Raw genomic sequence first — 13812 nt, 5'->3', positions numbered from 1 at the left:
GCACAGTCCTCTTTCCCACGTTTACATCCTTCTACACCAGAGAATTCTTTTTAATCACAAACTTGAGTTTGAGACTCCCTGTAATTTCTTCATCTACATAAGAGTTCATGTTTTTAACTTTAAAATGTTAAAGGAGCAATCAGAAGAAAATGTTCATTTAGGAAACTAGAAGGGAAAAGTCCAAATAAGAAATGCTCAGACTTTTAAATATAATGTAAAATCAGCTAATTATGGTTTCTAGATTTTGTAAAACACTGAGGAAATGCTGCTTTTTTGAAAAACATTTCAGGGCACTGAAAAATCTTCAGCAAAGTTAATTGATGTTACTCAATAAATAAATGTAATAAATACTAGCTGACTTTAAAGCAAATGTTTGATAGACAGCCTGTTAAAGGCATGATGGTACAGAGAAGAGGCAGCACACATGGGCTTTCCAGGTAAGCAGAAAGATTAAAATCCTGGCTCTTCTCCTTGTGTTTTGTGACCTTCAGTTATTCCTCCTCAAGGGCGAAGTGAGGGGCGTCTGGGTGGCTCAATGGGTTAAGCATCTGCCTTCAGCTCAGGTCATGATCTCAGGGTCCTGGGATCGAGTCCCTCATGGGACTGAGTCCTGTGTAGGGCCCCCTGCTAAGTGGGAAGTCTGCTTGTTCCTCTCCCCCTGCCCCTTCCCCCACTCATGCTCTCTTTCTCTCTCATAAATAAATAAAATCTTTAAAAAAAAAAAAAAAAGGAGTGAGGTGAGACTAACTTAACCCCTGGGTCTACTGTGAAGACTGAAGGAGGTCATTATTTTAAAGACTTGGCAGACGAAAATTGCTCTATAACCAAAGTCTTTTCTAGCCAGCCTACCACCCCCTAGCATGAATGCACAGGGAAACACTTCTTCCAGTAATAGTCAATCTACCAATACTCTTGATATTTCTGTTTGTTTGTTGCATGAATTTTATTTGTTATGAAGGTCAAGAGATAAAACTGTGACATAGAGTTTAAGGGTGGATCCCCTTAGGATAATGGATATCCCCTTGGGATAATCAACATTTCATCTTTACATTTTTTTTCTGTAATATTTGGCCTCTGATTCCATTTCATAAGGTAATGAAGGAAACCTTTCTTTTCTCCCCCTTGGCCCATTAGTATATTTTCACTAAATTTTTGAACTGAATCAATATAATTATTAAAGTTAAACCTTCTGTGCATCATACTTTCAACATTTAATAATTTCTAAAGTGCTAAAATCTTTTTATTTTTCTCAGCTTTATTGAGATATAATTTACGTATAACTTGATACTTCTTAATGTTATTAGTTAAATAATTCTCTACCAAAATTACTTACATACTTTTGCATTTCTTTTTTAAAAAATAGATTTTTCCATTAGCCTAGTTGCTCCTGATGCATTTTCAAGTATGTTTAGACTTATTTGGAATATTTTATCAGGAAAAACAAATAGTCTACATCAAAATTTGATGGCCTTAGGAAATAAAGTGTTAGTTTAGAAGAAGAGAGGCTGCGAAGATTGAACTTCTTGGTATGCAAAAGCCGTCCAAAGATCATAGCCCTGGAACAGGACTTGGGGTGGTGGGGGGAGGCTGTAGGTGAAAGTGAAATGAGTGCAAAATGAGACATCTTGGATTGAGTAGGGATATAAAGCTGAAAGAGGTAAAGTTTGTAAGCAGAAAAAGAGGAATAGAAGTAAATGGATGGGGTGTTAGGACTCAAACCATAGGTATTCATTAAATTTTACATGTTTCTTTATATAGTTTTCTGCTTGTACACAAACACACCCGGGTATGTATTGGAATAAAAGGTCGTACTAGTTAGGGCTCAAAGTAATTTTGTGCTAAAAACTTTAAATGAATTACCATCCCTTATGAATGTTAAAATATTCATGGGGTGAATCATTGCATAATCATATAATGAAAGGAGGTCATCTTTTTCAAATATGTTTTTCAAATATGTTGATCAATATAGTAGTTCTGTTTTTAGTTATCTTTAGCAAAATAGCAAATATTAAGAAGCAAGTGCAAAGCAAAGTATACCTTCTAGTCCATGAGCTTTTGGCTAAACTGAGATTCTGGAATGAAGTAAGCCCAACAATCTGACTAATGGTCATCTTGAGCCAGACCAGAACAGATCAACTAATCCAGTCCTCCAGAAAACAGAATCAAGAGGAGGTCATTGGGCATTTATTGACCATGGACGGTAAAGAAAGAGTATAAGCTCTGGAGTTAGACAGGTCTAGATTTAAACTCTAGGCTTCTGGGATGTAAGCAGCTACTTACAAGCTTTGTAACCCCAGGAGGTGTCTTCACCTGTATAAAGCCTTCTTATGCAAAAGACAGATTTTAATATCTAATTTGATTATTGTGAGAATTAAATGAATTAATGCATGTAAAGTTTTCAGCACAGCATTTGAGACATACTGGGCCCTCAATCAATGCTACCTTAAAAATAGGGCTTGGTTTTATAAAACCTATGATTTTGATATTTCTCTCTTACAATATAGAAAATAAAACAATTGGAACTGATCCTACCTCTGTGGGCTTTTTTTACAACAGCTTTTTTTTTTTTTTTTTTTTTTTTTTTTTTTTTTTTACTTATCTGTACGTCCTGATAGGCAGAGGTGATGAAATAGTGGCCTATTGAAGGCAGAGAAGTTCCTATGAAACCCACAAGTGGCGGTTTCAGCTGTTTACTGCATGCTGGCCTGCAGTCAGTTATTCCAGGTATTATCTTTGTTTGCAGAAGAGAAAACTAAGTGGAAGATCATGACGAGCTCCGACTGGGGATATGATGACAAAAACGGTAAGAGTTCTTCTGCTCATGTAGATCCAAATAATAGCTCATTGCCTTTTCAGTAAAAGGGGTATTGAGCATTTAAAAAAGTAAATACAATAAACAAAATAAGATAACTGTACAGTCATAGGTTAATCGTTTGAACTGCCTGACTTGAATAATTACATCTTTGCATGTACTCTTAGCACTTGTCCTTCAGGATACAGTTGTCTACGAAATGTATTCTCTGTCTCTTCCTCTCTCAATCTCTCTCTCTATATATATAGCGAGAGAGTACTAATAAATATATATAGATATATTATATATAGTGTATAATATATAGAGTACTAATATATATCTGTAGTATATAACATATGTGTATATATGTACATATATGTTAGTATATAACATATATATGTTATATATATTAGAAATCTAATACTAATAGTAAAACATTTATAGTTGTGTTGACAAATATATTATTTTATAGGATAGTACAGAAAAGGTGCATTCTCAAATGTTGAATTTTCATTAAGTTAAACAGAATACCATTTAAGATACCTGGATAAATTATAGTCTAATAAGGAAAGAACTGGTTATATTCCTAAAACTGGGAGTCAAACATTTGATGAAGTTTTGATTGTATGCATGTGTTTGCCTTGGTAGGTCCTGAACAATGGAGCAAAATGTATCCCATCGCAAATGGAAAAAACCAATCTCCCATTGATATTAAAACCAGTGAAACGAAACATGACACCTCTCTTAAACCTCTCAGTATCTCCTACGATCCAGCCACAGCCAAAGAAATTATCAACGTGGGGCATTCTTTCCATGTAAACTATGAGGACACTGATAACCGATCAGGTGAGCAATAAGATCCTTCTGGTTATATTTTCTTCGACTCTACTAGGAAAATTTAAACAATAGGACTTTAAGAAACACAAATGCAATCCTCTGTCTTTTGTGCATATGTGTAGTGCACGTGTATAAATTTCCTGCAATCTGGTGAAGAATCTTGGACTTCTTGAAAACTCCCAAGTGGTAAAGATGATTTTTGGAACCCCCAGCTCCGTCTTTTTTCAGTCCTTCTCATCCATGACACTATCCTATCTCTTCCGGTCTCTAATATCTTTACACTCACTTCACACTCTCTGAATAAACAATATTTTTTCCAAGAAGGTCTAATGAGCCATCATAGAGAATATAGAAACGGAAAAGGCAAATATTTTCTAATTGGAATGAGGATAGAGGAACACAGTGGGAAAGAGAAATGGAGTGAAAAATATATTTTTTGCATCCAGAAAAATGACTCTAGGGGCGCCTGGGTGGCTCGGTCATTAAGCGTCTGCCTTCGGCTCAGGTCATGATCCTAGGGTTCTGGGATGGAACCCCACGTCAGACTCCACGGGAAGCCTGCTTCTCCTTCTCCCACTCCTTATGCTTGTGTTCCCTCTTTTGCTGTTTCTCTCTCTCTCTATCAAATAAATAAATAAAATCTGAAAGAAAGAAAGAAAGAAAGAAAGAAAGAAAGAAAGAAAGAAAGAAAGGGAAGAAAAATGACTCTATCATTGTAAAGTGCTTGGGTACCAGTAAGAAAATGACTCTTACATACATCTTGCAAAATTTATTCTGTGCATAAGTATACTTATCTATCTCCCCCTCCCCTACTAGACTGTAGTGACTGAATTCTTCATACCCCAGAACTTAGCACATTTCCTGCTACATGGTAAGATTTTCACAAATGTTTCTTGAATAATTCATTAAATGTCGATTTCATAAGACAGCTCTGCTGACAAAAGGCAAAACCTTTTTTAGCACTTTCCTACAAGGTTCTGAGCCTAAAGTTTAGGCACCTTGGGGCTATGTCCATTGTTGATATTAGATTAGATCTGGTATTATGTGTGTTTAATGAATCATGTGATTACATAAACTTTTGAAAATGACATAGTCATTCAATGTTAAAATTTTTAAAGTGACTCCATTGTCTCACTGGCACTTTCTCTTGGTCCCCGGACAGGCATTCTCAACAAAGGTGTCAAGATACTCATTGTGTCTTGACTAGTTACAAAGTATGTGATGTGTAATTTGTTACTCAAAATAAATTACTAAAGATCTTAATGCATACTGTCTATATAGTCTTTGTTGAAAGAATGAATGAATGAATAAACCTGCATATTAAAGCAGAATCAAGGAAAACCCTGTAAAACTGTAATTCATTCACCTTCCAATATACTTCCTTGGCAGCAGAAAAAGGTAAAATTAGGGACAGTTGGGTGGCACAGTCAGTTAAGCATTCGACTTTTGATTTCGGTTCAAGTCTTAATCTCAGGGTTGCGAGTTCAAGCCCCATGTTGGGCTCCACACTGGACATGGAGTCTACTTTAAAAAAAAAAAAAAAGGAAAGGACAAAAAGGAAAAGATAAAATTACAGCTCGTATGCTGAGAACTGTATATAACTCAATGCAATGGTCAGAGACACACCATACATGTGAATACCATCATCATGGATGTGGGGAGGAAAATCCAACAAGAAAAAAACTGGCGCTGGTGTTTGTTTTCAGTTCTACTTCATCCAGTTTAGTGTTGGCTTACGTTAAATGCAACGATAAGCAGGAGCTTATGATCATAAAACTAATAATAGTTTTTTTTTCTTCTAGTGCTGAAAGGTGGTCCTCTTTCTGAAAGCTATAGGCTCTATCAGTTCCATTTTCACTGGGGCAGCACAAATGATTATGGTTCTGAACACACAGTGGATGGAGTCAAATATTCTGGAGAGGTAACGTAACTTAGTAAGTGAGAAGAGATAATTACGCTGAGACTTACTTTCAGAAGCACCTGCTTTATTACGTAAGTGACCCTTATAATGGCTCCAAAGGAAAGAGCATTCTCGGCCCTATAAGGAACTCCCGGGGCCCATTAAAATCAAACACACACATACCAGGTTTGGTAATTGGAGGAAATTTTTCATGTGAAAAATGCAACTTGGAGTTGAGCCCAAGAATCATCTCTGTCTTCAAAATGGCTCAAATAACCGTTACCTTAACATCAGGCTAGCTCAAGACGAGGTGCTACTCTCCTTAAAGCTCTGACTCTAAACTAACCACACCATTTGCTTCTTATTCAAGTGTTCGAGTTTGGACACACTGGTGGCATGGGTGTGGCCAGGCTGGAACACTTCAGTAAGACTCTACCAAGAGTGCACGTTTAATCACAGGAATGGACACAGAGAGTAGCGTATGCCTAAATGAGGGTCTGAGGATTCCTGCTGTAGGCCACCAACCTCCAGCCTCTTGAATTGCCCTCACATGGAAGTCTGTGATCCCTCTCAAGACGTTTTGTCTGTATATACACAGAAAAATCAAGAGTATTTACATCAAACTGTCAACAAAGCCTCAGAGAGATTGAAGGAGAAGACATTTTGCTCTTTATATGTATGAATATAAAATATATATGTACCCATATATACAGGCTGACTTTTTATTTTACTTTTACAAAATGAATTTGTAATACATGTAGTTTTGTGCCTTTTTTCCTACTTACCAATTTATCATAATCATTTTCCAAGTCAACAGAGTAATTCTACCTCATTCTTTTAATTCTCATTCTTTAAATTTTATTTCAATGTATGAATATATCAGAATTTATTTAACTGGCCCTCACAGATGGACAATTACAATGCCCTTTGCTTTTTATTCCATTGGTTTTTTTACTTTTACCAAAATGTGCTTCAACAAATACCTCTGTCCATATACCTTATGCTCTAGTGAAAGCACATAAGTGGGGCAGATGTTTTTATAAGAGGGATTGCTAGGCTACAGGGTATGTGCATTTTTTATTTTAATAGAAGATTTGGGAATTTTACATAAATATAATTGGTGTTATGTTACATTGTAAAGCTTGGCTAATAACTTTTAATACTACAGAAGTCCATTAAATGTTTCTTTCCTTTCTCCCTCAAAAAACTGAAAGTAGACTAAAGTCAAATGGCCTGGGAGCCTAAATTAATACTATCTTTTTAGAGGCATATCTGGTTGCATCTAAGACATCTAAGTCAGTGATCACCTCATCTAAGTTAAGAAAAATAAAAATAATCCAGGCTAGAGATGAGAGGCACTCAGCCACAAAATTCAGCATGCAACTGAGGACAGAAGGGAGGATGGGGGGAGAGCTGGAGTTGGGGGGAAGGAAGGAGGAGGAGAGAGGAGGAAAAGCAAGAGAGAGAGAGCAAGCGAGAGAGATTAAGGAAATGGTATGTAGAAAATTAGTTAACTTAAAGTGATACAATTGACCAGATGAACATTTTACATTGGGTGGTCAGAAAAGGATTCTTTCAGTAGTGGCATTTGTGTTCAGCCCTAATTCAAGACAAAAGGCTGCCATTGACAGATTATGGGGAAGGCCATTACAAAGAATATCAGCACTTAATGCAAAGACTTGAAGATGTGAACCAAGTAAGTAAGATGTGCTGAGAGATGGCTATTGATACGTGGGGAAAGTCAGAAATTAATGATAACTGTTGTACTTTTTGATTGAGCAATTAGGCTCAATCAAACAGTGGTACCTCTTCCAAATGAAACGGGTTTGGCAAGGAGGAAATCAAGAGTTGTACTTGGCCATATTAAGTTTGAGATACCTGTTAGACATCCATGTGGGGATATCAAGAAGTTATGAAGATGTCATACATACACATTGGATATTCGGATCTAGAGTTCCGCAGAGAAGTTAGGCTAGAGATAAGGATTTGACAGGTGTCTAGATGTGCTTGAGAAAATGTGTTCTTGGCCAAGACTCCTAGACTCTCCAGGAACCCCTTCCCATAAAGTTACTAAAAAGGACCTCGCCTGACAGAAGTTATTTCAGTTTTGTTGAAAACTAGTTAGTTGGAATTCCTGATCTTTTCATACCAAAGCAGCTTTTAAAAAGGAGTAATATTGAAAAGTTAAGATATTTTCGGAAAAGAAATTTTACTCTCTGGTTCCATGGAAATTGAAAATTGCTTGCTCTACTCAATGTGTATAACCCTTCTGAAGAGCAAGAATGTAGCCCTTCCCATCCGCTGGATGAAGGTTCACCTAAATGTTATCTAAGTCAAGATATGTCTTCATATAGTAATAGTTAATTTATAACGTTTTGTCTTTACAATGGCATCAATAACTAATTGACCACATTATCATTTTTAGTTTCACCTAGTTCACTGGAATTCTGCAAAGTACTCCAGCTTTGCCGAAGCTATCTCACAGGCCGATGGTTTGGCAATTATCGGTGTTTTGATGAAGGTGAGTTACAGAGTTATAGAGCTCGGCTGACACTATTTCTTACCAAACATCAAAATAGTATAAAATAAAGCAGAAAGATATTTGAGTCTTTCTTTTTGAAAAGGTTCCATTTTACTAATGGCTACTGTACTTTGCTACTGTTTTCTCTTGGCTTTTCCCTTTTTAAGAGAGAGTTAAGTTTCAGGTAGAGATAGAATAGGAAAGTGTTGGAGTGGGAGGGAGTTTCTATTTTCCAGATTTTCCAAATTCCCTTTCCTCTAAACTTCCTACTTCCTAGGTTCAGGAATTTATCAATTTAATATATCATCAGGGAAAAATATTAAGAGGATTGTTGTTCCATAAAGAAGGTTCAGTGAATGTTTAAAATGGCAGATGTTGTTTAAATCCTCTATAGGAGTGTCCCTAAAAGTTCTGTAGGGAAGTTATTATTAAACTGGGCCTTTTGGGTTCTACCCACCAAATTCCGATATGCAGTTTCCCCGTCCCTCCCCCACCTCTAACAAGCAACTCTTGAACACCAGCAGAGTGTCCAGGAATTCAACTCAATTCTGACACTGTCTACACAGAGATAGCATTAGGTTCCGCAGGCTAAGGGTTCAGACTTGCAAGATTACTACAGTTCCCCCACCCTACTTCAGATGTCAGTCTCAAACCCAGGTTGTTAGCTGGGCTTCTGCCCCACTGACTATAAATCAGAGGTTCCTCTGACTTCTTCCTTGGGTTTGAAGAGGTTTGATTAATTTACTAGCACAGCTCACAGAACTCAGAGAAACGTTTTACTTATTGATTACTAGTTAACTATACAAGGATACAACTCAGGACTGGCCAAATGGAAAAGATGCATAGGGCAAGGTATGGGGAAAGGCAAAGAGCTTCCTTGCCCTCTCCAGGCACACTGTTTTCCCTGTATCTCCCCGAATTCACGAATCTGGAAACTCTCTATACCCAGTTCTTTTGGGGTTTTATGGGGACTTCATTATGCACACGATGATTAAATTATTGGCCATTGGCAATTGATTCAAGCTCATGCCCCTACCCCTCTCCCATTCCCAGAGTTCTGAGGGTAGAACTGAAAGTTCCAACCCTCTAATCACATGGTTGCTTCTCCTGGCAACCAGCCCTCATTCTTGGAGTCAGTCCAAAAGTCCCCTAATTAACATAACAAAAGACGCCTTTATCAGGGTCATCACTTCGGAAATTCCAAGGGTTCTAGGAGCTCTGTGTCATAAACATGTTTCTCATTATAAATATCACACTTAGGTGGCTAACTTTTGGAATTATAGTAATTCTAGCTAACCTTTATCAAACACTTACAACACACCACACACTGTACCAATTATAACTAATAAAGCAGGCCGAAAGTAAAAGGTTGTGCTTGGGTCACACTTTTGCTAAGTTCCTGGATTTTGACTTGTATATCCTTAAATATCTTGCCATATTAAATTAAAACTGAGCTTTTTGTTTGCCACTTTCTCTGTGCTGTGAAAAATGACATGCACAGAACCATTTTAAAATGGAGCCATAGTAGCCATTGCAGGAGAACTGCCTTGCACACCCTGCTTTCTGAACCTTTGAAATGGGCCAAACCACCAACACTCCGAGAAGTCAGCAAGAACAAGAAAATCCTATTTGAGAGATCCGAAAAAAGTGAACTTTTGCATAGTGACCACTTCATCTGACCTATCAGTGAAGTAAGAATCCCATCCTGCTTGTAGCACCAATGAACTCTACTCAAAACCACTTACATGGTCTTCCTTTTCCTCTATAAAAACCCTGAGTCTATGTCCTGTAACGGGAATGCTCTTTGGGTTTCTACCCCAATCTGTGTACCCTGAATTGCAATTCTTTGATGTCAAATAAATGCTTTGCCTCTAGAGCTGGTTTCTCGTTTTTAGGCTGACAGTGGTTACACGCTATGAACAATTTATAGAGGACAAGGGCCCACCGCAAGGACATACGCCCAGCAAAATTCCCTCTCCTAAAGCAGACAGAAAATACCTTACCCTTCTTCAGTTACTGTTTTTAATTGGGAAAAAAAAAAAAGCTATACATAGTTTGACTTTTTTTTTTTTTAAGATTTTATTTATTTATTTGACAGAGATAGAGACAGCCAGCGAGAGAGGGAACACAAGCAGGGGGAGTAGGAGAGGAAGAAGCAGGCTCCCAACAGAGGAGCCTGATGTGGGGCTCGATCCCATAACGCCGAGATCACGCCCTGAGCCGAAGGCAGACGCTTAACCGCTGTGCCACCCAGGTGCCCCGTAGTTTGACTTTATAACAATTTCTAACTCACATTTTTGTTTTTTTTAATCTCCAGGTTGATGAGGCCAACCCAAGACTGCAGAAAGTACTTGATGCCCTAAACGCAGTTAAAACCAAGGTCAGTAGACTAAATACACTGGTTTAAAATCAGAGAAACAGGAGTCCACAGAACTGCTGAAATCATTTAAATACGTATTTGAAGTGGGGAGTAGGAAGGCTAGAGCAAAAGCTACCAATCTGAAAATCAAGGTACAACTAGATATTGCTCACTTCTGAGAAGGTCTCTGACTCAGGTATTTGTTTTGTTTTGTTCTTTTCTTTTTCCCAGTTGTGTGTGTGTGTGTGTGTGTGTGTGTGTGTGTCTATTTCAGCAGCATGAAGCCTAGAGAATAGGTTCCATAGCCATTTAAATTTTCTTTAAAAAGTATATCCAACTAAAACGTGATTTTTTTCCCATTTCACAAAGGAAATTATCTGTTTCTTGAGCAGTACAAAAATGCAGGAGTTAAGGGTATTCTTTTGAGACACCATTAATATGCCACTCACAAACAATCAAAATAGAAAATAGGAATAAATAGAATAAGGTTAAAACATAACCAATATGCATGTCAGTGATGGTTTTGCCACTGAAACAGTATCCGGCCTCATTCCTAAAGAAACAATAAATGTTTTATTCTGGAAGTGAAATATCTTTTAGAGAGGATAGATTATTTAAAAACTTTTTAACCTTTGTTTATGTTCAACCAGAAGAGGAAGGAAGGAGATTATTTGGTCAAAATGTCAGTGTAGCAAATTTTCAGTCTTCTATTACTTTTACTGTTTATATCTATAAACACAGCAGTGTTTACTATATAGGAAAAATTAATTAAATTCTCAGCTAAAATATCAAGACAATATATATGCCAAGATAATATACCATAGGTATAATATATGTATATGATGTAGGTATTTTAAATCATGGTATATTGATATATTATTTTCTTTTTTCTTCCAGAACAAACGAGCCCCATTCACAAATTTTGACCCCTCTGCTCTCCTTCCTTCATCCCTGGATTACTGGACCTACTCTGGCTCTCTAACTCATCCTCCCCTTCATGAGAGTGTAACCTGGATCATCTGTAAGGAAAAAATCGGTATCAGCCCACAACAGGTAGAGTGTCAAAGATGGAAGAGTGGAAATTGGGAGTACAAAGCCATAATATCACTTCAATTCATAGTGTTATTGGGGGCATTATGGTTTCAAATAGATTTTTGAGGAGTTTGTTTTCCGTTCCTACTGAAAAAGACTCATTTCTGACATAGGTCTATTGAATAATCAAAAAAAAATGTGTATTATCATACTGCTTTTTACTTTATATAGGAAAAAAAAACTATGAGATTCTGAACCTCCTGCTATCTTTTCCACCTTCTTCAGGATAAATCCAACCTTGTTAAGTGTCTTCCTAAAAGTTTCAGAAACAAAGAAAAGATTGCTACTGGAAGTTCTACTAAGACTTTGGGGAAGTATGGCTTGAAACTGACATACCCCAAGAGCTGACGAAGGGTTTTTGTTCTTTTTTGAAGCTCTAGTTATTAGCTATCCAACAAAATATGTCTTTAATTATTGTTTATAATTATGATAATAATAACTACCATTGATTGAGCAACTCCCTTTGTTAGGTGCCTTACAAAGGTTTTGTCAGCCAATTCTCGTAACAAACCTATAGGACAGGCAATGTCCGGAGCCTCCTGGTAACAGATGCTTCTGAGCATATGCCACATGCTGTGTACCATTCTGAGAACTTTATATGTACTAACCCATTTAATCTTCACCACGACCCAATGTAAATAGCTGACAGTGTTTAATATTTTTCCTGTCAGCTATTTAAGAAGTCTGTTTCACACTACTCTATCCATATAAAATTTTATCTATATTAAATCTATGATTTGTAGTGCAATGTTGAGGGCACGCCAATTTTTTTTCAGGTGCAATCACTATTTTCGCTTTCAGTGGAGTCAGTAGTTTTCTAGGCCAGTTGACGTGTTTGTGGAACTCTTAAAAATTCGTCTACATTTAATGACAGGTTTTTTTAATAAGGTGACATTTTAAGTAAAAGGTAGGGGTATATTTGGGGTGGGAAAGTGTTTATTCTGAGAGCTGATAAATTATCACGCATTTTGGCTTCACAAAATAAGCCTTCAGCCGTAGCTTAAGTTACTCTAAATGGGCTAGATTTTTAGCAGAATAGGATGTAAATGCTGAGAACAAGCTGATGGTTGCCAGATGGGAAGGGGTGGGGGGATGGGCATAATAGAGGAAGGGGAGTGGGAGGTAGAGCTGTGAAATGAATAAGTCATGGGGATAAAAGGCACAGCGCAGTGAGTACAGTCAATGTTCCTGTAATTTTACTGTATGGAAACTGAGGCAAGAGGCAGAACATCTTTCACCTAAGGTAGCCCAGTTGACAATTCTGAGAGAGTTGGCCTTCTAATCCAGCCCATCACTAATAAGCTAAACCAAATACCTCGTTCGAATAAATGTGAAGGAATGTTTGACTTCCTCCCTTCCCATTGGTGAGACCACTGCAATCAGCAACTTAGTTTTCTAAATATCAGTGCATTAATAATACTAGAAATAAAGTGTTTTGTGTAACTTTAATAGCCTCTGATAACTATTTCATCCTGCCTCCCAGCTGGCACAGTTCCGAAGCCTTCTATCGACTGTTGAAGGTGACAAGGCTGTCCCCATGCAGCGCAACAACCGACCACCCCAGCCTCTGAATGACAGAATAGTGAGAGCTTCATTCTGATGGGACCAGGAAGGAACGTCTTCTTTCTCAAGGAACACTGCCCTGCTTCTGACATAATCCAGTAAAACAATTCCTAAGAAACACATTTATTTCAATACTAGCAAGGCAACATAGCTGCAAATTCAATCTCTAGAGTGAAGTTTTATTTTTATTCTTAATGCTTAACCCAAATAATAATCTATTAGCTTGTAAAACTTGTGCTTAAATTCAAGTTTATTTTGTGGAATTCTTTATAATTGCAATTAAAGTATACTGAATAATTTCTTAGTGATTTGTATCTGTTTCTTCAGTTTAGTTGAACCAGTAAAATAACTTTACCCCTTTCTTGTCTATTATGTACTCTGTTTTTTTAAATATTAAATTGTTTCTGGCCCATGTACATTCAAAAATCTTAAGTGCCTTATTTGCAATATTATTTTGCCTCAAATGTAATAACCTAAGAGCAGCTTGAGATGAAATATTTCTTACTCTTGAAGCAAATATACAGCTAAGATGACAACTGTTTTTAATATTACTATACTGGCCCAACACTGCTATCACTTGTGTTCTCTGTGATAAAAATGGTATCTTTTTTATGGGAAGATGTTGCTTCTGGTTGTTGCTTCCACTTTTCCTCCTCCCATTAGCAAAGTCATTAGTTGTTCCTCCCCGTTATTATAACTAGTTAGCTTGAATAGAGAAACCGTAATTTAAAACTTGAAGAAAATTCACC

General features: G+C 37.1%; 1 protein-coding gene across 1 annotated transcript; it reads left to right on the top strand.

Moving 5' to 3' along the window:
- The first annotated feature begins 2574 nt into the window (after positions 1-2574).
- On the top strand, positions 2575-13421 carry LOC103661396 (carbonic anhydrase 1). The gene is made up of 7 exons (XM_008689106.2): positions 2575-2803; positions 3440-3637; positions 5431-5549; positions 7954-8049; positions 10367-10429; positions 11306-11461; positions 12984-13421. The coding sequence occupies exons 1-7, from the start codon at positions 2698-2700 to the stop codon at positions 13098-13100; spliced, it is 855 nt and encodes a 284-aa protein (XP_008687328.2). The 5' UTR covers positions 2575-2697; the 3' UTR covers positions 13101-13421.
- The last annotated feature ends 391 nt before the right edge of the window (positions 13422-13812 follow it).

This window comes from Ursus maritimus, unplaced genomic scaffold (assembly GCF_017311325.1).
Source record: "Ursus maritimus isolate PB19 unplaced genomic scaffold, ASM1731132v1 scaffold_9, whole genome shotgun sequence".
Lineage (NCBI taxonomy): Eukaryota > Metazoa > Chordata > Mammalia > Carnivora > Ursidae > Ursus > Ursus maritimus.
The sequence above is the reverse complement of the archived record's forward strand: the minus strand, read 5'-3'. Positions and strand labels throughout refer to the sequence as shown.

Coding starts and splice junctions, on each gene's coding strand:
- LOC103661396 (XM_008689106.2), top strand. CDS start 2,698: ATGCTGGCCTGCAGTCAGTTATTCCAGGTATTATCTTTGTTTGCAGAA. Junction 2,804..3,439: donor GGGATATGATGACAAAAACG/GTAAGAGTTCTT, acceptor TTGCCTTGGTAG/GTCCTGAACAATGGAGCAAA. Junction 11,462..12,983: donor TCGGTATCAGCCCACAACAG/GTAGAGTGTCAA, acceptor CCTGCCTCCCAG/CTGGCACAGTTCCGAAGCCT.